The sequence below is a fragment of the Canis lupus genome, chromosome 33 (assembly GCF_003254725.2).
Source record: "Canis lupus dingo isolate Sandy chromosome 33, ASM325472v2, whole genome shotgun sequence".
NCBI classification, from domain to species: domain Eukaryota; kingdom Metazoa; phylum Chordata; class Mammalia; order Carnivora; family Canidae; genus Canis; species Canis lupus.
This window is the reverse complement of record NC_064275.1, coordinates 24330274-24354528: the sequence shown is the minus strand read 5'-3', so window position 1 is coordinate 24354528 and position 24255 is coordinate 24330274. Positions and strand designations below refer to the sequence as shown.

At 39.0% G+C, this 24255-nt stretch overlaps 2 protein-coding genes across 15 annotated transcripts in view; one reads left to right on the top strand and one right to left on the bottom strand.

Moving 5' to 3' along the window:
• Positions 1-24255, bottom strand: part of GTF2E1 (general transcription factor IIE subunit 1) — a 90432-nt gene that overhangs the window by 48110 nt on the left and 18067 nt on the right. For 2 of the 11 annotated variants that reach the window (XM_025475918.2, XM_025476006.3), the window contains exons 1-2: positions 7901-8033; positions 2776-3244 (exon numbers count right to left, since the gene is read on the bottom strand). In XM_025475918.2, coding sequence (XP_025331703.1) covers positions 2776-3223 — 448 coding nt within the window. In that variant the 5' untranslated portion in view covers positions 3224-3244; positions 7901-8033. Of the gene's footprint in view, positions 1-2775; positions 3245-6299; positions 6449-7003; positions 7106-7192; positions 7395-7530; positions 8034-8142; positions 8279-24255 lie in introns of those variants that run through there. The other 9 variants (XR_003147045.3, XM_025475927.3, XM_025475974.3 and 6 more) reach the window with 8 other exon arrangements.
• RABL3 (RAB, member of RAS oncogene family like 3) overlaps positions 7989-24255 on the top strand; it is a 37560-nt gene continuing 21293 nt past the window's right edge. The window contains exons 1-2 of one of the 4 annotated variants that reach the window (XM_025476055.3): positions 7989-8244; positions 13287-13378. In XM_025476055.3, the coding sequence (XP_025331840.1) occupies positions 8115-8244; positions 13287-13378 (222 nt within the window). In that variant the 5' untranslated portion in view covers positions 7989-8114. The remainder of the gene's footprint in view (positions 8245-13286; positions 13379-24255) is intronic. The other 3 variants (XM_025476029.2, XM_025476037.2, XM_025476022.1) reach the window with 3 other exon arrangements.

The window sequence follows — 24255 nt, the reverse complement described above, 5'->3', positions numbered from 1 at the left end:
CTCAGAATTTCCTGAGCCCAGATTTCTGGACACTCATCCAAGAGTCATGACTCTTTGTCTAGTGGCAGAAAGCTGCCCATACACTTGAATGAAAAACTTTTTAACAGGGAAACAGTAAAGTCTAGAAAGCCTCAAATCTCCTTCCTGAAGGCCCCTTGATTGCTAATATAAACCACAGTTCAACTTAATAATTGTTGAAATGGAAATGGAGATAGATGTCCATCAGTTATCCCCTTCCCCAACATTTTGTCAGAAATATCATCAATCTCCAATAACAACCAGGAAGTAAAACAGTTCTGTACAAGACTGGGCTGAGAATGAAAACTATTATCCTATCAATTTAAAGAGAGCATAAATAGTACAGCAGAAAAAGTTCCCTCCTCCTCTGATACATACACCAAATGTTTATTTCCCATCTTCTTTAAAAACTCACTTATGAAAAAAAACTTACTTCTCCCTTACTTCTGAAAAAATCAGCATAAGGGAGCAGAGAGAAAAAGACCAAGATTTCTAATGGGAATGTACAATCAAGGAATGGTCCCAAGGCATCAAGGCAAATGAAAACACAAAACACACCACCAGAACTGACAGACTGGAGCCTAATATCACCCAATTGGCACATGCTCTCCTTAAGGGAAAAGTCCAAATGAAAAGCTAAAGTATAATCAAAAGGCAGGTATAGTCACAGAACAAAGTTTCCCAATGACTAAGAATTTTCAATCATGGTACCTTAGGCTTCACTGTAGGGACATAAATGACAATTAAGTTGACTATTAGTGTTGGCTGATCGGTGAGTGATTCAAAAACCTTGATTCAAATAATCTTGACTACATTTCGGCGTTAGGCCACCTCCTACACAAGTCAACTGACAGCTAGTTTCATTCAGACACTAACCCTAGGTGAAATACAAAGAGCTTCATGGATCAACTTCCTAAATACTGATATATAAGTAGTGGGAATTCTTCCCTTTAGAAAGTCTCAGGAAATTAAATAAGAATCAAATGAATAAATGTAGTAGCAGCACATTACTTTAGACTACTTTCTCTGAGGGACTGGATCATACCTTCAACTGTAGTCAAGAGTGATGAAAACAACCACTGTTAACACCAGCATCTGCAGAGAATCACAAAACCCAGACCCAGAGCTCCTTTAAGAAATCTGTTAGAGTGAATGGCAAAAATGGCGAGACTTTTCTAGTCTATTCTGAAAGAGCTCCAGATATATTCCGCAACATCCCTCTATAGCACACACTCAAGCAATTCTTCTACTAAGGATGGTTAAAATTTTCTTACAACCAAGATCTCTTCCTAGTTAAGCCCTTTTAAGGTAAACAGTGAGGTTCTGACAAATTAAACATTTAATACCAATGTGCTTTAAATCACCTTTCATCCAAAATGACTGCTTCACAATAAATAAGCTATTTCTAGCTCTTTAGGTCAATAATTTTAATTGGTATTGGGATTATTTCCCATTAAAAAATAATTGTAAAATTCTTTAAGATATACAATACATAACATGTACAAAAATTAGAAAATTACAGGTACATAAATCTTTAACTTTTTGGCACTAAAACATTTCATGTGTGAAAGTTCAAATTATATTTTTCAAATAGCTTTTTAAAGATTTTTATTTACTTATTCATGAGAGTCACAGAGAGGCAGTCACTCAGGCCGAGGGAGAAGCAGGCTCCCCGCAAGAAGCTTGATTCAGGACTCGATACCAGGACCCTGGGATCACGACCTGAGCCTAAGGCAGACACTTAACCACTGAGCCACCCAGGTGCTCCTCAAATAATTTTTTAAAAGGCAGATCTATGAACTAGTAGCCTATATTCCTGAATTCTGCATAACAAGGGACAATCTAACTTTACAACATTTGCTCTCTCCATAGATTTTTGCCTCTAGAAAATAATACACAATTATTATCATAATACCACTGAGTAATTAGCAAAAAACTGTAGTCTCTTTTCCAGTTTACAAATGGACAACACTGTATGACATATGTAGTTACGTCTCGTTATGACAATAAGACAACACTACTATACAACCTGGCACTTTAGTTTCTCATGTTAATACTAGATAGATTGCAATTTTAGAAAATGCATGTTTTACAATTTTATGTTGGTAAGAAAAAATCCTTAACTAAAGCATTTAATTAAATGAAGCAAATTACAGATCATGTTGATAGTTCTCTTCCACTAATGAATGGCTAAGAGAATAAATATCTATCTACTTATTAATTTGGAAGATGTGTCCATCTAATTTCATCATGCTAACTCTTATCTTTTTGGTCTCAGCTGTTACTGAACTTCTTCCAGAGGCTTTCTCCAAAATGCCCTAGTTACACATACTACCGATTAACACTTTGTACTTCCACTAACAAAGCATTTAAATACACTGTATTATAACTTTCTGATAGCAAATGGCACAAGAAGGCATTCAAATAACTGTTGAATGAAGAGGTTAAAAGTAAACCTGTCAGGATGGCTTCAGAGTGGTAGAGAAGTCAACCTTTCATATTAGGCTTCAAGGGTATATAAGGGGTGATGGTGGGACAGAGGTAAGAGAGCCATAGGTAGGACTCTGCAAAAGCTTCTAAAAGTAACATGATGATCAAACCATGACCGAAAGACTAAGAATGACATATGTGGACTTACACTAATTCAATCACCTTTATAATGATTATGCACGATTGGTTTAAAAATTAATCAATTTAAGACAAATAATACATATCTTAAATTACTTAAAACACTCATTAAGTTGGGCAAAATCTTACCTGTCATGGGATCAAAGAGTTGATTAGCTTCTAAGTCAGTAAAAGTACTACTACAGACAGGACATTTGAAGGAAGCCCGGTTGGTGGAATCCCTCTCATCAGTTTCAATCCTCCTTCTCATGTGGTCCAATTTATATTTTACCACATTAACAAGAGTACGATAATTAATGAAGTAGTAGTTATGGCGAGTGGTCTTCCCGTCTGCAGCAGTCTCTACCCTCATTCTGCATTTGATGAACTTATCTCCCTTTAAATTATTCAAAACTGATCGAAGTTGCTTCCGATCAAACTTGAGCAGCTCCAGCATATCCTCCTCTTTCACACAGGGGTTCCGGATCAAGATGTCCAAGGCCAAAGCATGCTCAATGCCATAAAACCCCCGGATCACATACTTGGCTAACCTCTTCAATGCTGCGGGAACCTCGGTGAGGACATCAGGATCTGCCATCTTTAGCAGCAAACTTCAACTCTAAATAAACCAAATCCAGGGGAAAAAAAAAAAGATTAGCTAGGCATAAGGACATAGTAATCATTTTAAGTTCAGAATAACCAACCCATTTGTTAGCTGGCAGCTACCACCCTTGAAGAGCCACAAAGGTATCAAGACATTGTTTAAAAGACTCATAAGGCCTAAGCATTTAAACAAAGAATAAGATTTTCCTCTAGAATACAAAGATTATACTTAAAAAGCTTGACATATTTCTTAAATGTTAATCTTCATGATCTACAATGCTTGATTCTACAAAGTAACTTACTACTTATAGGAATGATATATTATATCAAGCCCACTTTATTTTGGAAAGAGAAACAAGATAAATGAAAAAAGATAAATGATACCTCACTACCCTTAATGCTACAGATCATTGGGAACACTGGTAAACCCCCAAGAAACCCATCAGTCAGCATATTCTTAAAGTGTCTTTATTTCCTTTCTCGAGTAAAATTTTTCTACCAAAATCTATTCTAGGATGTTTTATATAGTCATGCTCTCACAATAAGATCACAACACAGGGATCACATAAGTAATCCCCAGATGGGTGTTAGCAAAATTCCTGTTATAAATCTGAAAGAAATTAACACTTAGATCCAGATAACTTAACCAACCTCGCAAAGTTACATCTGATGACCAATTAAGTAAAGAGTTCTTCAAAAAAAAAAAAACCCCAAGATATATTTAAATACAGGATCTCTTCTTGTAGAACAAAGCAAGCAACGGCTAACTGTACCCAATTCTCATGTCATGACCCAGAAGACTGTCTTCCACAAGCCCAAACAGTCATGGGCTAGACTCATGTGGCTGCTAAAAAGTCTAGGCTTTGGAATTCAGTTAGCGTGAGTTTTAGTAGCTGTGGGATCCTGAGCAAACCCCTTAACAACTTCACATTTTAGTCAAGGAGAAATAAATATAACAACTACCTCACTGAGGTTGTTATGGTACATAAATGAGAATATTAAGCAATATCCTTATGAGGAAGTACTTGTTGATAAGGATAGCTTTCATATTGATTTAATATATGTCTTATACTAAATATGGCCAGGCTATATAAACACACTACATCTAATGGAATTCCCCTACATTATAGGGAAATTCTTAACAGTGACATTCCACTGAACTACTTCAATACAAAACTGTATTCTATTATTAACACTAGTTTATATTGAATCCTTTATTTATAATCAGTGGTTATCAATACAATCAGATTTAATAATCTTTTTCAGAAGAAGTATTTTTATACCCACAGCACTATAGTATCAAGGTATTCCTAAACAACTAACCTATTTACATATTTTTTGGTAAAAATATAACACCCTATGTGTAATGAAAGAAAAGTCAGTTATAATATTTCAGATTGTAAGTAATCAAGCATTACTATATACAAGAGATAAAGCAGCACTTAGATCCAAATCTGTCGTCCTAGAACCTTCCTGTCATCCCTGCACTTAAGGATGCTGAGCAAGTGCCTGGGTTCAACACCATAGTAGTATCATAGCATAGTACTGGATACTTTTTGTTCTCCTTTCCAATTTAATCTATACATTATACTTTATACCATTTTTCTGTTTGCTTTGTTTCACACGTTCAACAGTTGGCACAACACAACATAAAACCTCTGAAACATCCAAGCATGAAAAATGGCAGACAAATGTCAAAATAAATTACTTTTTCAGTATTATTTCCTACTGTTATACTGCCCTCCCTGACCTGTCACCCCATACATTCCATTTTCTAGACCAATGGTTCTCAATCCAGGCTATAAAACAGAATCATCTGGAGAGCATTTAAAAATACCCATCCTGGGCCCCATTCCCAGAGATTCTGTTTCAGCTGATCTCGGAGAGCCAGAGTAGGCTTCATGTCATAGTACACGCTGTTTAGGCGACTCCAGTACAGAGAAAAGTCTCTGGCCACTGTTGCAGACAAATTTGGTGGGTGGCTATTACACATCCCGCCAATGCACATTATCATTTTTCCTGTTTCCCTTGCCTGAAATGCCTTAGAGGGCCCTAAAGATCTGAGCAGGGAGTGTGTCACGAGGGACTCTGCAGAACAAAAGTTTGGGGTTTTGAATTCCAATTTCACCATTTCCTAGCCTGTGGCCCCAGAAAATTCTCAGTTTTCTCATATACAAAAGAGATTGACAGCACCTTCCTCATAGATCTGAAGTAAAGATTAAATGAAATAATTCACATAAAGTGTTCTGCTTTCAGGGCTGGAATCATAAGAGTACCATTAAACACTGGCATTAATATGACCCTCTATTTAGAAAAGTGACTCTTAGAACAGTATGAGGAATGGCTTGAAGTACTGAAGATGGCGGCACTGCAGAAGTTATTAGGAGTCATAGTAACCAAACCTAAACTAAGGAAGAGGGCAGGATGAATGAAATTTATTTTAGAAACAAAACTAAAAGAATCTGATAATATATGGGAAATGGAGTAACAGAGTGGGAAAATTTTAAGTAGCCATTTGGGTTTTTTTCTTTGACAATATTTTTTACTGTGGTAAAATACATATAACACAAAATCTATCAATTAACCATTTTTAAGTATACAGTTCAGTGATATTAAATACAATCATAATGTACAATTATCATTACCAGCCATCTCCATAACTCTCTTCATCTTGCAAAACTGAAATGCTACACCCGTTAAGCAATGATATACTTACTGCTATTAAACAATTAACATAAACCTATCTGCTTTGAGCCAGTGCAGCTACGAAGAGATTAGTACTATGAAAAATGGGTTAACCCCTTTAAAAGGAACAGGTTTTGTAAGAAATGAGGCATTCACTTTTTTAAATGCCTGTCTCTGAGGAACTACCACAGAATATTCCGTGAAGACGTCCAGCAGGTAGCTGAACGAACGAAAAGTGGATTCAGGAAAAGAAGGCATGCTGTTCCAGCTCACGTAAAATGTCTACGTTCTAAAATCATCCTTCATGACCATTCTGTTCTCTCCTCTACCACCTCTTCCCCACTTACTATGAATCTCCTACTCAGTCTTTGGATTTGTTACGTTACCGAAGTCAGAGGTCTTCAGTAACTGGCAGCCTCTGTCACACAGGTTGACCCAAAAAACATTCTGAAAACTTCCTGAATTGATTGTCAACGTTTAAAAGTCGTTGAGATTTCACATAAATTTCAACTTTAAGCTTGAAAAGTGGAAATAGCTAAAGGAAAAAAAAAAAGTGAGACTTGTGTTCCCACATGGAAACCACCTGCAGCTCAAGGGCAGCTGACAGTTTTAAACAGGGAAGCAGATGGGCTGGGTCTCTGGAGACTTTCGAAAAGTGTGACCTTTTAGTACCAACCTCCGCCCATCAGTGACCTCCCAGCCTCAGCTTCCTCACTATCCATCCAGACCCTCAAAGACACGTTGGTTTTATTTCTGAACCCTACGTATTTTCATCATACAAAAATTTAGCCAGGCACCAGGCACAGGTTTGGAGAAACAAAGCTGAAATGCACGCTTTCTCCGCACCACCCTACACATCCTTCTAAGCCTCATCTCCAGCCACGCTGGCCTTCCCTCAATTCCAGGAGCCACACATGCTTTCTCCACTTCCAGGCCTGTTGTACTTGCTGTTCTTTCTGCCCACAAAGCTAAGCTCAAACTCTCTTCCCATCAACCTTCACGTCTAAAATTTCTCAGCGAGACCTTCCCAGATCCCCCCGCTTAGTAGCTTAAAAATGTTCCCCTTTCATACAGTGCTTTCCCTTTCTACCTTGCAGTGAGCGAGCAGACTGGTAGCTCCTTCGTGGCTTTTTTCTTGTTCGCCACTTCCCAGCTCCAGCCGGGCTAACCAAGTACTTACATAAAACTTCCCCTGAGTCCGTCCGAAGCACGTGTTCACCCAGTATGCCCCCCCTGCCAGCCTCCCCCACACACACCCCCACCCCCACCCCACACCCACCCAGTTCACTTCCTCCCTTGCTGCTTCCAGGGTATAAGAAAGGCAGGCTACTGAAAACCCTCTCCTGAAACTTCAAGTGGTTTTTAAGCAGGAGGGAGGGGACAGAATCGAATTCGCTGTTTTAACAGACTATGCGGACGGCAGGATGGGAGATACAGGAGAAAAGCAGCGGCTGCGAGAGTCCGGTTACATTATTTCAGGATACCCGTATTCCAGTTCTAGAACGTGGATCGTACACGTCTAACTGTGGGGTTTTTTGTTTGGTTGGTTGGTTGTTTTGGGGTTTTTTGTTTTTGTTTTTTGTTTTTTGTCACCACGGTTCATGGTACTTTCCATACCTTCATACAGAACGCGGCGTTAACCCCGCAAAACCTGCGGACCAGCTGCCTTCCGCGAACTCGGTTCAGTAATGTTCTCTCCTCCCCAATGACAGACCCGCCCCCCAACCCCCAAGCCTCTAAGTTCCCTCGGACTGTGCCAGGGGAGTCCTGGGGTCACACTCGGCGCCGCCGAGCCCGTCCTACCCGAGGTCGCACACAGGGCCGCTCCGGGGTCAATGGCTCTTTGGAGGACCAGGTCAAGAGAGTAACTAAGGGGAGGCGGGTCGCTAGGGAGAAAGGGGAAAAAAAAGGGGGGGGGGGGAGAAGCCCTGAAATGCGACGCCGGACCAGGGAATCCAGAACAAGAAAACAGGGGAACAAGGTTTACCAAAACGAATCCTCGAACACTCCCACTACAGCTCCCCTCAGCGCCTCAACTACCGGCTTAAATGAGCCACGCCACTCGCGCGACGAAGAAAACGCCTTATTCCTGCGACCGGCTTTGGAAGCCCCACCCCACCCCACGCCCCCCGCTGTGAACCGTGCGGGCCAATCAGCACAGCGAAGCCTTCAATCAAAACAGTCGCGTCCGCGATTAGCCAATGAAATTGAAGCTGGTCCCTTCCTTACCGAGCTCTGGTTGGCCTGGCATCCCGGAAGAGGCGTTAACCCCCGGCGGTAGCAAGATGGCGTCCCTGGATCGGGTGAAGGTACTGGTGTTGGGAGACTCAGGTGAGCGGTTTCATCCACCTCTCGGGCTCCCGACACTTTCGAGTTGCCTGATAATGACCTTCTTCCTTCACAACTCTCCCCCCCGCTCCTCTAATGATCTGGCCCCGGCCAAGGCTGAAAGCCCTCTCAAGGTCTAAAAAAAAACTACACTTCCCAGAGGACTTTGCTCGGTTGGACGCAGGTGGCGTTGCGCAGGCGCAGAGCCCCGGCCTTTCTCCGCCTTCACACTTTTGCGGGTCGGTCTCCCCGGCGACCGCAGGCCTGCCTAGTATTGTCCTTTTGTTTTAAAAGATACGCAGTGTTGAGTATTGTATTGGGCGCTCTGCTAAGGATACGTAAGTTGGGGTCGTGCCTTCAAGAGCTTTTTGTTCATTGCGGAACTCAAAACATGCGCTGAGGAGGAGGACACTGTGCCAAGTGCTTTCCATATATTGACTCATGTAACCCGAGAGCAGCCCTCTTAACCCCATTTAACAGATGAGAAAAGTGAAGAGGGGAGAGAGGTAAATGACAACCCGTTTGACCCAGAGTCCGCACCCTTAAGCACTGAACCATATGATGAAATGAAATCGTGGGTGGTAGTCCTGTTTTACTCTCATCGGAGCTTCTTGGTTTCTCTGCTCTCTGTAGCCTTAACTGCAAACCTATTATGTGCTAGGTTGTAAGAAGTAGAGCAATTAAGATTTAAAAAACCGTATCACGAGACAGCTGGGATTTAGTGCTGAGCGCAATTTAATAATCCTAGCTGTCAAAATTCTTCTTTTGACACCTTGGACTTTTGAGAACTAAAATGGAAGTCTGCATTGCCTCCTCCCACCCCACCACCCTTCTCTTACTTCACGATAACTTCCACATCTATTGCTCTTTAAGAACTCGGAATAAATGCTAACCTTGCATTTCGCAGATGCGCTTTTCTGGAGTCAACCTATGAATGTGTGTGCTGTGAGCAAAGGCATTGTACCAGATGCTCGGAGGTGGAGAGGGCACATACCCCAAACAGCTTGAAAACTTAGCCTCACAGACCGTGCACCATTGTGGTAGAGGGCAGGAGGTTAAGAACGTTTCCACGTTGCCTGAAGATCATTTGCATTGCAAAATATTTTATAGATAGCATTATTTAATATTCCCTTAAGAAAGCTGCATTATGAGATTCTATGAATATAATCCAGTTTGTCAACTCCAGTCCTTGAGCTTGAAGTGGTGCTGAAGTTAATTTAATGAAGCCACTCGGTTTTATACAGATGAACAAAGCAATGATGGTCCAAAGGGACTTGGCAAGAGTATCATCACCAAGTAGAATCTGAGACTGGAATCCAGAGGTAATATGGTTCATGATACCTGGAAGTGGGTGTTCTCTCTCATTTTTAACTCAGTTCTCTGTTGGCATCTAACAAACCTTTGATGTTACATATTGTTGGAACTAGTTGATTTTTTTTTTCTTTTTCACAAGAAATGCATAAGTACCTGCTACACAGCAGGCACTATAGTAAGTGCTGAGGCTGTAACTGTGGAATCAGTGCATTACACAACAGGGTTGAATTGGCTGCTGCATTAAATGTGGGAAGGTGATTAGGCAATTAATAAGCTTCTCTTTTTCCTTATAGTTTAGTTGTAAAACAGAAGACATAATCATGCCCACTCGGTTGGATCTTATCACACATTTACAATGTTAGGCCATGTGTGCAGTTACTGCCTTTTTATCAGTTCCCTTTTAACATTGATCTACTGACTTTTTACATTCATCTCCCTTTGTATTCAAACGTCAAAGTTTACTTATGAATAAAGGCTGTTTCCCCTGTGAAATTTTGAGGATTTCATAAATACATGAAAGAATGACTTGAAATTTAGAGATGTGTTTTGTATCCCCTAGGGATATTTGATAATTTAGTAAGGAATCCCGAAAGTCTCATTGATATGCACATATCTTTTTCTTCTTTGTTCTTTCCAAGATAAGGAATGAGCTTTACATATTACTGACAACTAAATTTGGAACCGGTACTTATTTAATTATATTGGATCTTTTTTTCTCCACGCGAATCAAGTGTCTTTTGATCTAATTTGGTTGTAATGGTGGAAATATAGAATTAGCACCTCCCAAAATTCTTCTCTTTTTTTTAAAGATTTTTATTTATTTATTTATGAGAAAGAGAGAGAGGCAGAGACATAGGCAGAAGGAGAAGCACGCTTCACATGGGGAGCCCAATGCGGGACTTGATCCCAAGACCCCAGGGATCACGACCTGAGCTGAAGGCAGGCACTCAACCACTGAGCCACCCAGGAGTCCCACCTCCCAAAATTCTTAAAGAATAGTTAGGGGCGCCTGAGTGGCTCAGTCAGTTAAGCGTCTGCCTTTGGCTCAAGTCATGATCCCAGGGTTCTGGGATTGAGCTCTACATCAGGCTTCCTGCTTGGCAGGGAGCCTGCTTCTCCTCCTCCCTCTTGTCTGCCACTCCCCCTGCTTGCTCTCTCTCTCTCTCTCTGTCAAATAAATAAATCAAATCTTAAAAAAAAAAAAAAGAAAGAAATGAATTTGTGTCAATTTTCCTGGTACTTCAATTGTTCTGTTGACAGTCTATCCAGTGTTAGTCAATTCTTATCACCGAAAGCAGTGAATTCATGGAGAACTATACAGTATTGCTGCATAGATATGTTTACTGACACAAGTTATGCTTAATTGGACGCCGAAGCCTTGCATCAGGCTCATAACTAAGTTCCAAGATACATGCTCGGATATAAACAGCCTACATGTGAACACAGAAATCAACAATGTGCCCTGAAGATCACATATCCGATGCAGTGCAGTAGATACAAAGACAGTGCCAAATTTGTGTACTCAAAAATCTTAAATGTCTGTATTGAAAAAAATAAAAAGTAAAGAGAGAGCTGGGAAAATATTTGATTCAATTACAGGAGACAGCTAATATATAGAGAAGTTAAGCACATCGATAACACTAAAAGCCGTGAAATAAATGGGCAGAGATCATCAACAGATAATTCATAAGAGAGGAAAGAACTGATTAACACAGATAATTGTAATATAGATCTTTACCAGAGATAAAGAAGTGCAGAGTAAAGCAAGATGTCCCTTTTTTTCTTTTATCAAATTAGCTTAGGTGGCTCGGTTGGTGAAACATCTGCCGTGGCTCAGGTCATGGTTCTGGGATGTAACCCTGAGGCGGGCTCCCTGCTCAGAGGAGAGTCTGCTTCTCCTGCCTCCAGCTTGTGCTCTTGCTTTCTCTCTTTCAAATAAATAAATAAAATCTTTTTTAAAAGTTAACATAGATGTAAAAGCAACTACAGAATACTGTTGAGGTGCAACAAGACCTGCAGGCTCATATGTATGGCTGGTGACAGATTAACCAGGTGAAAGTTGTCAACATATATCAAGAACTTTAAATGTTCATTTCCTTTTACATATTAATTTTGCTTCTGGGAAGGTATACTAAGGAAATAATTTTAATTTGAACAAGTCTTTTCTTAGCGTAGAGAAAAAGTTAAATACCTAATAGCGAGAAGGAATGGTTGAGTAAATTGTTATGTCTACTCTCTGAACTACTGTGGAGGCATTAAAAATGTTTATGAAGATTCTGTAATAACATGGAAAATTTTACCACTAAATAAAGGCCCTGTTCTGAATACTGGAGATAAAAACGATAGGTAAAACCCAGTCCCAACCCTCAAAAAATTTAAACAGAGTGAATAAAACCTATTAACTAAGAAATGTAATAATGTGTTTTCAGTGCTTTGTAGAAAAATGTAAAGGGTACAGTGGAGACCCAGAGGATGGTAGATAGTGTCCGTAGTTCTATCTGTGGGATTCAAAAAGACTTTATAACTAAACAGATGCTGAGTCTTGAAGGATTGGGTCACCAGGCCAATGGGGAAGGGGAAATGAAATGAGGATGGGGAGGATATTCCAGATAGGACCAGCTGTGCAAGCAAAGGCATATATTTTATTGTTTTTAAGTACACCATGTACATATTCACAGTAACAACCTGCTTTTAGAAAAACCCTGCTTATGATATTAAATAAACTTACATATTGCCTATAGGGCTCTTCAATTTTTCCCTTTTTAAAAATTCTTTCTAGATTGTAAATACAGCTTTTTATAATAAATAAACGTAACTGATAGGTTCATACACAGTAATGCACACAAAGAGATGGTCTAAGTTTTTGATACAACTAGTGTTGCATAAAGATTCACCAACTCTGCTTGTTATAATGGCATCCCCAAATGCTGTTAATCTAATGAGTGATTCGACACACAGGCATCAGAACTTCCCTTTCCTCTTCATTTGGATGTCCTAAATGCTAGTTCTAGCATTAATAACTACATTACCGAGACGCCTGGGTGGCTCAGTGGTTGAGCACCTGGCTTTGGCTCAGGCGTGATCCTGTGGTCCTGGGATTGAGTCCCACATCAGGCTCCCCGCATGGAGCCTGCTTCTCTGCCTCTCTCTCTGTTTCTCATGAATAAATAAAATCTTAAAAAAATACATTACCTTGAACCCAAGAGATTTACAAGAAAATAAAGTGCTATCTTAGAAGAGGGAACAGAGTATTTCTCTTTTTCCAAAGGGCTAAGTCTGAGCCAAGTTGTTGACTCCCTTTTAAAAATCACTATATACAGGACACCTGGGTGGCTCAGTGGTTGAGTGCCTGCCTACTTCTCCCGCTGCCTGTGTCTCTGCCTCTCGGTCTCTCATGAATAAATAGATAAAAATCTTTAAAAAAAAAAAAAAAAAAGAAAGAAAGAAAGAAAGAAAGATATCACTATATGGGGAGAACTAGAGTGTCTAAATAAGGTATTGTAAAATGGTGAATCCTGGTCACTGACAGTATTCAAGAATAATTTGAGAGAAAGCTGGCTTTAACCATCTTTTTATCATTAAAACTAATTAAATGGTTGGTATAGTGTGACCACCCTTTAAACAACCATACTTTACATATCATTATTACTGCATATGCTCAGACTTACTTTTGTCATAATAAATATTTCAGCATATCTCTTATATGACTAGAATTCTTATATCTTTTGCAGGTGTCGGGAAATCTTCACTGGTTCATCTTCTGTGCCAAAATCAAGTACTAGGAAATCCATCATGGACTGTGGGCTGTTCAGTAGATGTCAGAGTATGTGTTTCTGATATTTCAGTTTTTCTATAATCATATTAAAGATAAGCCCTTTAAACTACAATGATCAAATTATACTACTGTAGTCAAAACTAATAATAATAGCTGGGGTTTTATTAACCACCTACTCTGTGCTAGATACTATGCCAATGCCATACATGTCTTTTCTAATTAAATCTTTTTAAACTGTGAGGTATAACTATAGAAACTAAGGCATAGAGAAGTAAAGTACCTTGATGAAATTGACTCAGTACAGAAAGAAAGCCAAATCAAGATGTAATCCTATATAGTCTTAATCCAATCTACGGCCTACTACCCTGAAGACCCGATCTTGTCTAAGTAGTCTTAATCCAGAGACTTCAATTTTAATTATGTATGTAATTATGTGCTATGTATCTAAAGTTCACTTAAGATACTCCATAAATAATTCTGTTTACTTTGGCACTAAGACAGACAACGTTTCGCTACAAATCTATGAAAAGGCAGAAGCTTCTGGAGCCTAAGATCTAGGTCTTCTGTTACAGCTCAAATTTAGGAAATTCAGGCGCAGTTTTTACCAAATTAAATGTCTTCCCAGATACTGTTGGTTTTGCTAATCCCAGCTAGGCCTGTTCAAATGTCTCTTCTACTAGTATAGATCTCTCCATTGAGTTAAGAAATAAATAGGAGGGACGCCTGGGTGGCTCAGAGGTTGGGCGCTGGCCTTTGGCTCAGGTCGTGATCCCCGAGTTCCAGGATCCAGTCCCGCATCAGGCTCCCTTCGAGGAGCCTGCTTCTCCCTCTGCCTATGTCTCTGCCTCTCTTTCTCAGTCTTTCTCTCATGAATGAATAAATAAATCTTTAAAAAAAAAAAAATAGGAAAGGAATGGTAGTTAGCTCAGTGGGCAGTTCTTTTCCTTTAGTTCTTTGAAGCTGTTGTTCCACAGACTGACTTATATTTCTGCTGATTGGAACTCTTTTGTCAGCCTAATTATTATTTCCTCTGAAGGTAATTTTTTTCTATTTGCTTTTAAAAGATTTTGGGGGGGGATCCCTGGGTGGCTTAGCGGCTTAGCGCCTGCCTTCGGCCCAGGGCATGATGGTGGAGTCCCGGGATCGAGTCCCACATCGGGCTCTGTGCAGGGAGACTGCTTCTCCCTCTGCCTGTGTCTCTGCCTCTCTCTCTCTCTCTCTCTCTCTCTCTGTGTGTGTGTGTGTGTCTCTGTGTCTCTCATGAATAAACTAATAAAATCTTTAAAAAATAAAAGATTTTTTTTATGTTCTTTTTTTTTTTCAATTTTATTTATTTATTCATGAGAGACACAGAAAAACGCAGAGAGGCAGACGGAGAAGCAGGCTCCATGCAGGGAGCCCGATGTGGGACTTGATCCCGGGTCTCTGGGATCATGCCCTGGGCTGAAGGCTACACTAAACCGCTGAGCCACCAGGGCTGCCCTTTTTTAATGTTCTGTAGTTTTACTAATTTAATTTATATCTATATATGGATTCATTTTTAATCATTCTATCAGAAAGTTTTGGCTCTCATGTCTGTCTTCATTTTCCAGAATTTTTAGCCATTATCTGTTGTTTTCCATCAACCCTCTATCATCTTCTTTTGCACTTCTGTTAGATTTTTGTCCTATCTTTTCATTCTACTTCCATGTTTTTTGTTCTTTATTTCTCCTTTATTTCTGTATTCTGGATCATGTACTCTTATCTGCCTTCCAGTTAATTAAGAATCTCTTCAACCATGTCTAATCTGTTTTTTAAAATATCCATTAAGCTTTTCACCTTTGTAACTGTAATTTTTTATTTCTAAATATTCCTTTTGGTTCTTTTTCAAATGTCAAAATTTTTCACAATATCTTGATTTTTCATTATGGTTTTACTCTTTATTTTAATCATTTTTAACATACTATTTTATGGTTTCTTTTGGATTGTTTTATTTATTTATTTATTTTTTATTTATTTATTGAGTAAATGGTAGATATTCTACTTGCTGTGTGTGCTGACTGTACCTCATGGAAATGTATCTCTTTGTATGGTTTATAATTCTTTGAAGATGATTACATCTTCAGCAGGATTTTATTCCTCTTCCCTATGGAAGATCTGTATGCTGTGTTGTGAAAGTGCAATACCCTTTCATTTCTGTTGCTTCCAGAGCCCTAGGGATTTCAGTGATACTTGAAATTTCAAAGCTAGGAATTTCCATGCTATCTAGATAATGTATACTCTCCAAATATCTAATTACAGTACGGGCCTGTGGTTTCCATTTTTTGTAAACTCTTTATCTATTCTGTACCAATCTTACCTGAGGTTCCAGTGGATAGTTTTTTACTACTATCTGTCACTGACTGGGCAACTCACCAAGGGTCCAGGTTTCATGAAGAGAGCTATAGTCTAGTCTTTGTCACCCCCCCATATATATTCTTGCCTTTAAAGCCAGAAAACAGATCTCCATTCCTGAATGGATACTAAAACTGGAGGGTCTGGCCCCTGAAGCTATCTCTGCCTCTGGATCAGTTCTTACTTCTTACTCTGTTTTTAAGTTCTTCGTTTCAGTTATTATTTCTTCTGAAGGTAATTTCTTCTATTTGATTTTTAAAGATTTTAGCATCTGAGGATTTCCCTTTGATTTTCTTGAGTCTACCCTCTTTATTTTTAAAAAATATTTTTGTAGCATTTCAGTGAATTTGAAGTCAGAATGTCTGAATGTCTACGTCATTTCCATCTGCCACATTCCCAAATTCTTAGATGTAGAAGAAAAACAAATACTAGAGAATGAGTTCAGTTGGCAACTTGCCAATAGCAAGTTCTGGAAAAAATTTCCTTTTGGACTTTTCTAAATCCCTTTCTGTGAGAGGGCATAACATTGAAAAGAAGAGAGACAAGAACAGATATTTCTCCAAAGAAGACATACAAATGGCCAACAGATACATGAAAAATGCTCAACATCACTCAGCATCAGGGAAATCCAAATCAAAACCACAATGAGATACCACCTCATACCAATCAGAAGCGCTAAAATTAACAGGTTGGGAAACAACAGATGTTGGCGAGAATGTGGAGAAAGAGGAACCCTCTTACACTGTTGGTGAGAATGCAAACTGGAGCAGCCACTCTGGAAAACAGTATGGAGGTTCCTCAGAGAGTTAAAAATAGAGCTATCCTACAACCCAGCAATTGTACTACTGGGTTTTTATCCAAAGGATACAAACACAGTGATTGAAGGGGCACATACACTCCAATGTTTATAGCAGCAATAGCCACCAAAGCCAAACTATGGAAAGAGCCCAGATATCTATCGATACATGAATGGATAAAGAAGATGTGGTATATATATATATAGATATATATATATGTATATACACATATATATGGTTATATATGTGTATGCACACACACACACACACAATAGAATATTACTTGACCATCAAAAAGAATGAAATCTTGTCATTTGCAATGACGCGGATGGACCTAAAGGGTATTATGCTAAGCAAAATAAGTTGGTCAGAGAAAGAGAGATCCCATATGACTTTACTCATATGTGAAATTTAAGAAACAAAAAAGATGGGACACCTGTGTGGCTCAGCGGTTAAGCAAGCACCTGCCTTCAGCCCAGGGTGTGATCCTGGCGTCCTGGGATCAAGTCCCACATCAGGCTCCCTGCATGGAGCCTGCTTCCCTCTCTGCCTATGTCTCTGCCTCTCTCTGTGTGTGTGTCTCTCATGAATAAATAAATAAAAATCTTTAAAAAAAATGAAAAATGAACATAGAGGAAGCAAAGGAAAATAAAGCATGAAAAAGAGGAAGGCAAACAATAAGAGGCACTGAACTCTAGGAAACAGGTTGCTGGAGGGGAAATGGGTAGGGGGAAGAGATAATTGGGTGATGGGCATTAAGGAGAGTACTTGATGTAATGAGCAATGAGGGTTATATTCAACTGACGGATCACTAAATTCTACCCTGGCAACTAATAATATAGTATATGTTAAGTAAATTGAGTTTAAATAAAGAATTTTTAAAAAATTAAACTTCTACTTTCTGGGTCAGTGACCACTCAAGAGTGACCTTAGACTAATCAGTCTCTGAACTTTAGTATATCTTCTACAGAATAGAGGTAAATAGTACCTGCTTTAGCTAGCCTACAGGTTTGTGGGTGGTGTTTACTGTGACTAATTTTACCAGAATGAGTGTGGTACTAATTAACTCCTATAAAGCCAGGCTGCCTGAATTGCATTGTCAATGAATGAGGCATGGAGGTGAAAGTTACTTTGCTTTTATTACTCTTCACTGTATCTTGGGCTGGTTGGTCTGTCTTCCATCTTTGAGAAGAATGCATTTCTTGAATGACAACATAAGTAAAAGGCATTTTAAAATGATAATCTTAAGTAAAGTTGTCATAGACGTAAATTGACTATTGTCATAATAAAGGGAACAGTTCTTTCCTCTAGCAAAAATGATTAAATATGATAAAACCATTACCTAAATAGCTTGGAAGAACACTTTCTCCTGTAGCAGCTTTACATTGCAGTTCCAGCTTCTGTGTTATTGAAAGCTGAGGGAGGGTATCTCCAGAATCCTTGTAGATCCATGAATACACCCTCTTCAAAAACTGTTTGAAACAATTTTCCCTTTTAGCTCATTTCACATCTAACAGCCAACTAAGAATAGAGATGATAAAAGTGATAATGTAATTGTTTAATTTCAAGTACTGGGGGAAACTAATGAGCTTAATGTATGCACTCAGTAATTACTAACATTTTGGATTTAGTATGCAGTAGAGAGGTGTTCATACTGAATTGAAGGAAAAAGAAAAGTTTTGTTTTGCAGTATTTTTCATTCATTACTGTCTTCTAATTTTGTTGCCCCAAGTCTAATGTGACTAATATAAATGCATGGCTACTCCTACTTATGAAAACAAGACTTACAGAATTTAATCTTTTCACAAATTATAAAAAAGGAAATTGACTTGTCATTTCTAGTTCACTTTAATGGGATTTTTAACTCTAATTTACACATTGCACACAATCAATATTTATTGACTTCCTCTTTGGGCAGCATAATAATGTGCAAGCACTGGGGAGAAATTTAAAAAGCAAAGACAATCTCTATCCTTGCTAAAAATGTGAAGTAGGATCTAGTAGGTGAGATAAGGTTTATATATGTGAATGATTTTAGAAATAATAATAATAATGGAAGATGGCTAATATTTTCTAGTGCTTACTTTGCCTAGGCACCCATTTACATACTAATTCTTGTAATTCCCATAACAAGCCTTCGAGGGAGGTACTATTAGTGCCCCTATTTGATACCTGAAGCAGTGGAGGCACAGAGGTGTTAAATGTCTTGTTTAAGGTCACATTGTTGGTAAATGATGGGATTGGGATTCAAATCCAGGCAACCTGGTTCAAGAGCCTATGCTCTTGAGTACTACTCTGTCCTGCTTCTTGTTCCAGAAGAGTATTAAGAAAAAACTATTCTACTGCTATTAAATACAGTAACCACTAGACTAATGTGGCAATTTACATTTAAAATAACTGAAATGAAAAATTTAGTTCCTAAGTTGAACTAACCACATTTAAACTGCCCAACAATCACAGTTTGCCATACTGGACACTTCTATCATTATGGAATGTTCTGTGACAGCACTGATAGAGAATATAAGTGTTACAGCAGTTCAAGAGAAAAGGTGAGGTGTTTATAAAGAATGGAAAATTATATTGGGTGTTAACGACTCAATGGACTATTTCTTCAAGAACAGGAATATACAGTATCAGCAAAGGGGAAATAAAGGATAATAAATTCAGTTCTGGACATGATGAAGCTATCGAACTGACACTGTCCAGAAGGCATTCAGAGATGAGGTAGAGAAGCTCAAGAGAGAATTCTTTTTTTTTTTTTTAAAGATTTTATTTTTTTTTTTAATTATGATAGTCACAGAGAGAGAGAGAGAGAGAGAGAGAGAGGTAGAGACACAGGCAGATGGAGAAGCAGGCTCCATGCACCGGGAGCCCGACGTGGGATTCGATCCCGGGTCTCCAGGATCGCGCCCTGGGCCAAAGACAGGCGCCAAACCGCTGCGCCACCCAGGTATCCCTCAAGAGAGAATTCTGAGTTGGAATCATCTGCATGGAAATAATCCCAGACCATGAGAGTTGATGAATTTTTCCAAAAAGCAAATTTAGAAAGAGGAGAGCTGAGGGAAAACCTTGGGGTAGATTTGGAGAGTTGCAGATGAGAAGAGGGGTCAGAGAAAGATTGATCAATGAGGTAAGAGGATAACCAAGATGATGAACTACCACAAGAGCAAAGGGAGATGAGAATTTCATGAAGGAGAGATTGAGTTTTGATATGAAATACTGTAGATGCATAAGGATTGAGAGAGAGAAAAAAATGATGGTGATGAAGTCATTGCTGACCTTTGAAAGTGCAATGGAATGTTAGTGGCAGACACCAAATGATGCAGGTAGGCGGAGAGGAAATAGAGACAAGTTTTAATCAATCTTGCACAGTTTAGAGGTTAGATAAAGGAGTGAATGGGTACAGAATACAAGGGAAAAGTTGCTTTTTTGGTAATAGGCGACATGAGCTTGGCTAGAGCAGCATAAGATTACTGGAAAGGAAGAGACCGTTAGCAGTAACCCTTCTATTCATTCATTTGTTCATTTAGTACATATATTGCATACCTCCTGGGTATCAGACACTGCAAGGAATTGGAAGTATAGCAGCAAAATAGAAAAGTGCGATTCCCACTCCCCTAGTATATTCTCCTAGTTGCTCTTTTTATCCTTCGCCCTTTTCTCCCAACTCTCTCCTAAAACCTCTTGCCTTCTGTCTCTCTTTAGTAACTTTGCAGGCATACATAGTAAACCACATTATTAGAGAGCATTTACAGCATCCAGTGTTTTTAATGTGCATCATTTTCTTTACTAAATTTCTTTCTGCTTTTTTTGGGGGGGAGGGGTACAGTATATTGATGGTATGTGACAACGTAGGGCTTCCCAGGCCTCTCCTCTTCTTTAGAGGGTCTGGAATGGAAACTGTGTAGAAGTCAGGAGATTCTCAGTGTGTTGGTGGATGAGTTGGGGCAAAGACTCTCCAGCAGCTGAGGGCCTCTCTCTTCATGCTGGGGCTAGTGGTCCAGGGAGCTCTTACTCATTGCAGGACATGTGGACCATAAGGTCTACTACCCCATTGGCATGGTGGCCAAATTCATTTTCATACCAGGAAGTAAGCTTGCCAAAGTGGTCACTGAGGGCAGTGCCAGCCTCAGCATCGATGATGGAAGAGTGGATGTCACTGTTAAAGTCACAGGAGACAGCAATCCTCAGTGCAGCCCAAGATGCTCCTTGCTTCACCACCTACTTGATGTTATTGTATTTGACAGCTTTTTCCAGGTGGCAGGTCAGATCCATGACTGACACGTTGAGGGTGGGGACATGGGAGGCCATGCCACTGAGCTTCTCATCTCAGGGAAAACCTTGCCTATTAGACTGGCGGTGCCAGTAGAAGTAGGGATGATGGCCCTTGGCCGTCATGTCACAGCTTCTTAGAAGAGCTGTCCATCATCTTCTAGGTAGCAATGATGGCATGGACTGTGGTCATGAGTCCCTCCATGATGCCAGAGTTGTCATGGATGATCTTGGCCAGAGGAGCCAAGCAGTTGGTGGTTCAGAGGCATTGCTGACAAACTTGAGGGAGTTGTCATATGTCTCTTGGTTCATGACCATTACAAAGTTGGGGGCATCAGCAGAAAGGGCAGAGATGATGACCCTCTTGGCCCTACCCTTCAAGTGAGCCACAGACTTCTCCATGGTGGTGAAGACCCAGTGGATGCCACGACATACTCAGCACCAGTATCATCCCATTTAATGTTGGTGGGATCTCACCCCTTGAAGATGAAAATAGGCTTCCTATTGATACAAATTTCCCTTTCTCAGCCTTGACTGTGCTGTTGAATTTGCCATGAGTGGAATCATACTGAAACCTGTAGACCAAAATGTAGTTGAAGTCAATGAAGGGGTCACTGATGATGACAGTTACCCACTTTGCCAAAGTTAGAAGCAGCCCTGGTGACCAGGTGCCCAATATGGCCAAATCTGCTTACTCCAGTTTTCACCATTGTATCTCAGGGTCCTGGTTGTCACTGCACCAGAAGGGGTAGCTGTCTGTCAATTGGGTAAGAGCAGAGAGCCTCTTTCTGCTTTTTAAAAGTTACAAATAATAAGTAAACTCTTCAAATGAGGCAAAACCTTTTGTACTCAGTCTTGATTTAGTTTCCAATAAAAAATCACAAGGTGAGTAAATGAGAAGTACCAAAGTAACAGCAGCATTGAGAAGTATGGTTCCTTTTCCTACTTAATGATCAGCACATACTTTTGCTACCTATTGAGAAAATCCTTCCTTGTATAGCTGTCAATCTGTAATGACTCTAAGTATATCAGATCCTTGATGACCTGATTTAAATATAAAACATATTTCTTATAATTTGCCGTAATTGTCCCATCATGTTGGGCTGTTAGCATAGCATCAGCTTACCACTTACTATGTCCAAAGCAATACTTGTTGTAATGTCAAGCTTTCCCTTCGATCATTCACCCATATAAAAGATATAATATCATAGCTACAAGCTATAAGCTACTGGTTGAAAGTTCTTAGACTCATTCCATTTGAAATAAGTAAAGCTAAATATTGATTGAGCAAATTGGAAAGGAAGAAGGGCACCTTCTCTTGTAACTCTGCAAGGAGACATGAAAAGAATTGATTAGGGAAGATATTTTGTGGTAGAGAAGAATATAGTTGAGGAGGTCAGTGTGGCTTGGGAGTATACGTAGCCTAAGGGAGCTGCTAACAGACTTAGTACATTGCAAGACTAAGAGAGCATGCTACCTGGTGTATTACATGGTGGCTATTCTTAAAAGAGTCACTAAAATATTTTAGGGGAGGCAAAATTAGACATTTGAAATAATTTTAGAGAAAAAAGGTGATGTACTGCATTGGTTGCCAAACTTAATTATGTTACAGAATCACCTAGGGAGCTTTCTTTAAAAATACAGATTTTTGAGTTTCACCCCAGAAGCTTCAGGAGTGGTCTAAGAATCTGTAATTTTTTATTTATTAAATCAAAAATGCAACTTGAGTCTGTATTTTTTAACAACTTTCTATTGGTTCTGTTTTCATTTGTTCTCAGAACTGTACTTGAGAAGCACTGGAATTCAGTAAAAGAATAAGCTTAATGTAATAAAACCTTGGAAGATGAAATATCCTGAATTTACTCACTGATTTAAACAAACATATATAAGCATCTAATATGTGCTAGGTATTATGCTCTTTTCTAGGTCTACCAATACGAATAATGCGCAGCCCCTTGCCTTATGCTTACAATCTAGTAGAATATACATCAGCAGATAAATAAAACAATATGGTTAGCGAAATAATAGATGGATCTTAACGTCTTATCAGGGTGCGATGGGAGCAAATAGTAGTACCTAACTGGCTCTGGTTGGTTTGGGGCAGGGAAGGGAGGCAGAATCAAGAAGGCTTCACTAAAGTGACTAAGGTTTTCAATAGCAGATAACTGACTCCTTATTAATCGTCTCAGTGGCTTTGCTTAGAAATCATTATAAGATATAAATTTCCCTCCTTTCTCAAACAAAACTCCTATAGTTTAACTTTTTTATTGATGACTTGGCATGATCACATCTTATCTTAATCAGTTATTTTGCCATATAACAAAATAGTGATACCTTTATCATAGTATACAGGAGAAACTTTCATTGTCCACAAGGGTCCCAACTGCTATGACTTTGCTATTCTCATTTTTCTGTCCTATCCTCTTTGTCGTCAGTCTAATAATTGTCTTCTCTTGTCAGTATGGCTGTCTGTAGAGTATCTTACTTAAATTTTTCCTTAGACAAAAGTATTTGGACAAAAAAAACTGTGAGTAAGTAAAAAGTGTGAAGTATTCTGTTAAGTATAATATGTGAATTTTAGTACATTTTCTGATATCTATTTTAACTTATCTGCTATCTTTTTGTTAATTCAAAGACACTAAATACATGATGCAACTTCATTGTATAGATAGGTAAAGAAACTGAGGGTCAAAGATAATGATGATCAAGAATTTAGTTTAGGTCTCCTGATAACCAAAGTAGTTCTATTTTATAAAATTCAGCAGTTCTTAACTAGGGGTTATAGCAGAATCATTTGGAGAATGGTTCAAGTTACACATGCCCAGAACTAAACCCAAAGGTCCTAATTTAGTAAGTCTGGCTTATGTATTTCTTTTTGTTCTCTAAGGATTTTTTTCTCTCTCTCTTTTTCATCTTTACTGAGGTATAATAAATAAAATTGTAAGATATTTAAAGCGTATATCATGACTATTTATTTATTTATTTTAAAAGATTTTATTTATTCATGAGAGACACAGAGAGAGAAAGAGGCAGAGACACAGGCAGAGGGAGAAGCAGGCTCCATGCAGGGAGCCCAATGTAGGACTCCATCCCGGGTCTCCAGGATCACGCCCTGGGCTGAAGGCAGGCGCTAAACCACTGAGCCACCCAGGCTGCCCTATCATGACAATTTAATATAAATTGTGAAAAGATTCCTCTTATCCAAATAATTAACAAATCCATCACTTCACATTTATTTATTTATTCAGTGGGAACATTTAAGTTCTACTTTCTTAGTATATTTCAAATACACAATACAAAGTTATCAATTATGGTTAGAATGTTATCAATTAGATCCTAAGATTATTCATCTTATAACTGAGACCTTTTTACCAACCTTTACCATCCCCAACTTCTGGCACTTTTCTACTCTGCTTCCATGAGTTTGACTTTTTATTTAGATTCCACATGTAAGTGGTACTATGCACTATTTGTCTTTGTCTG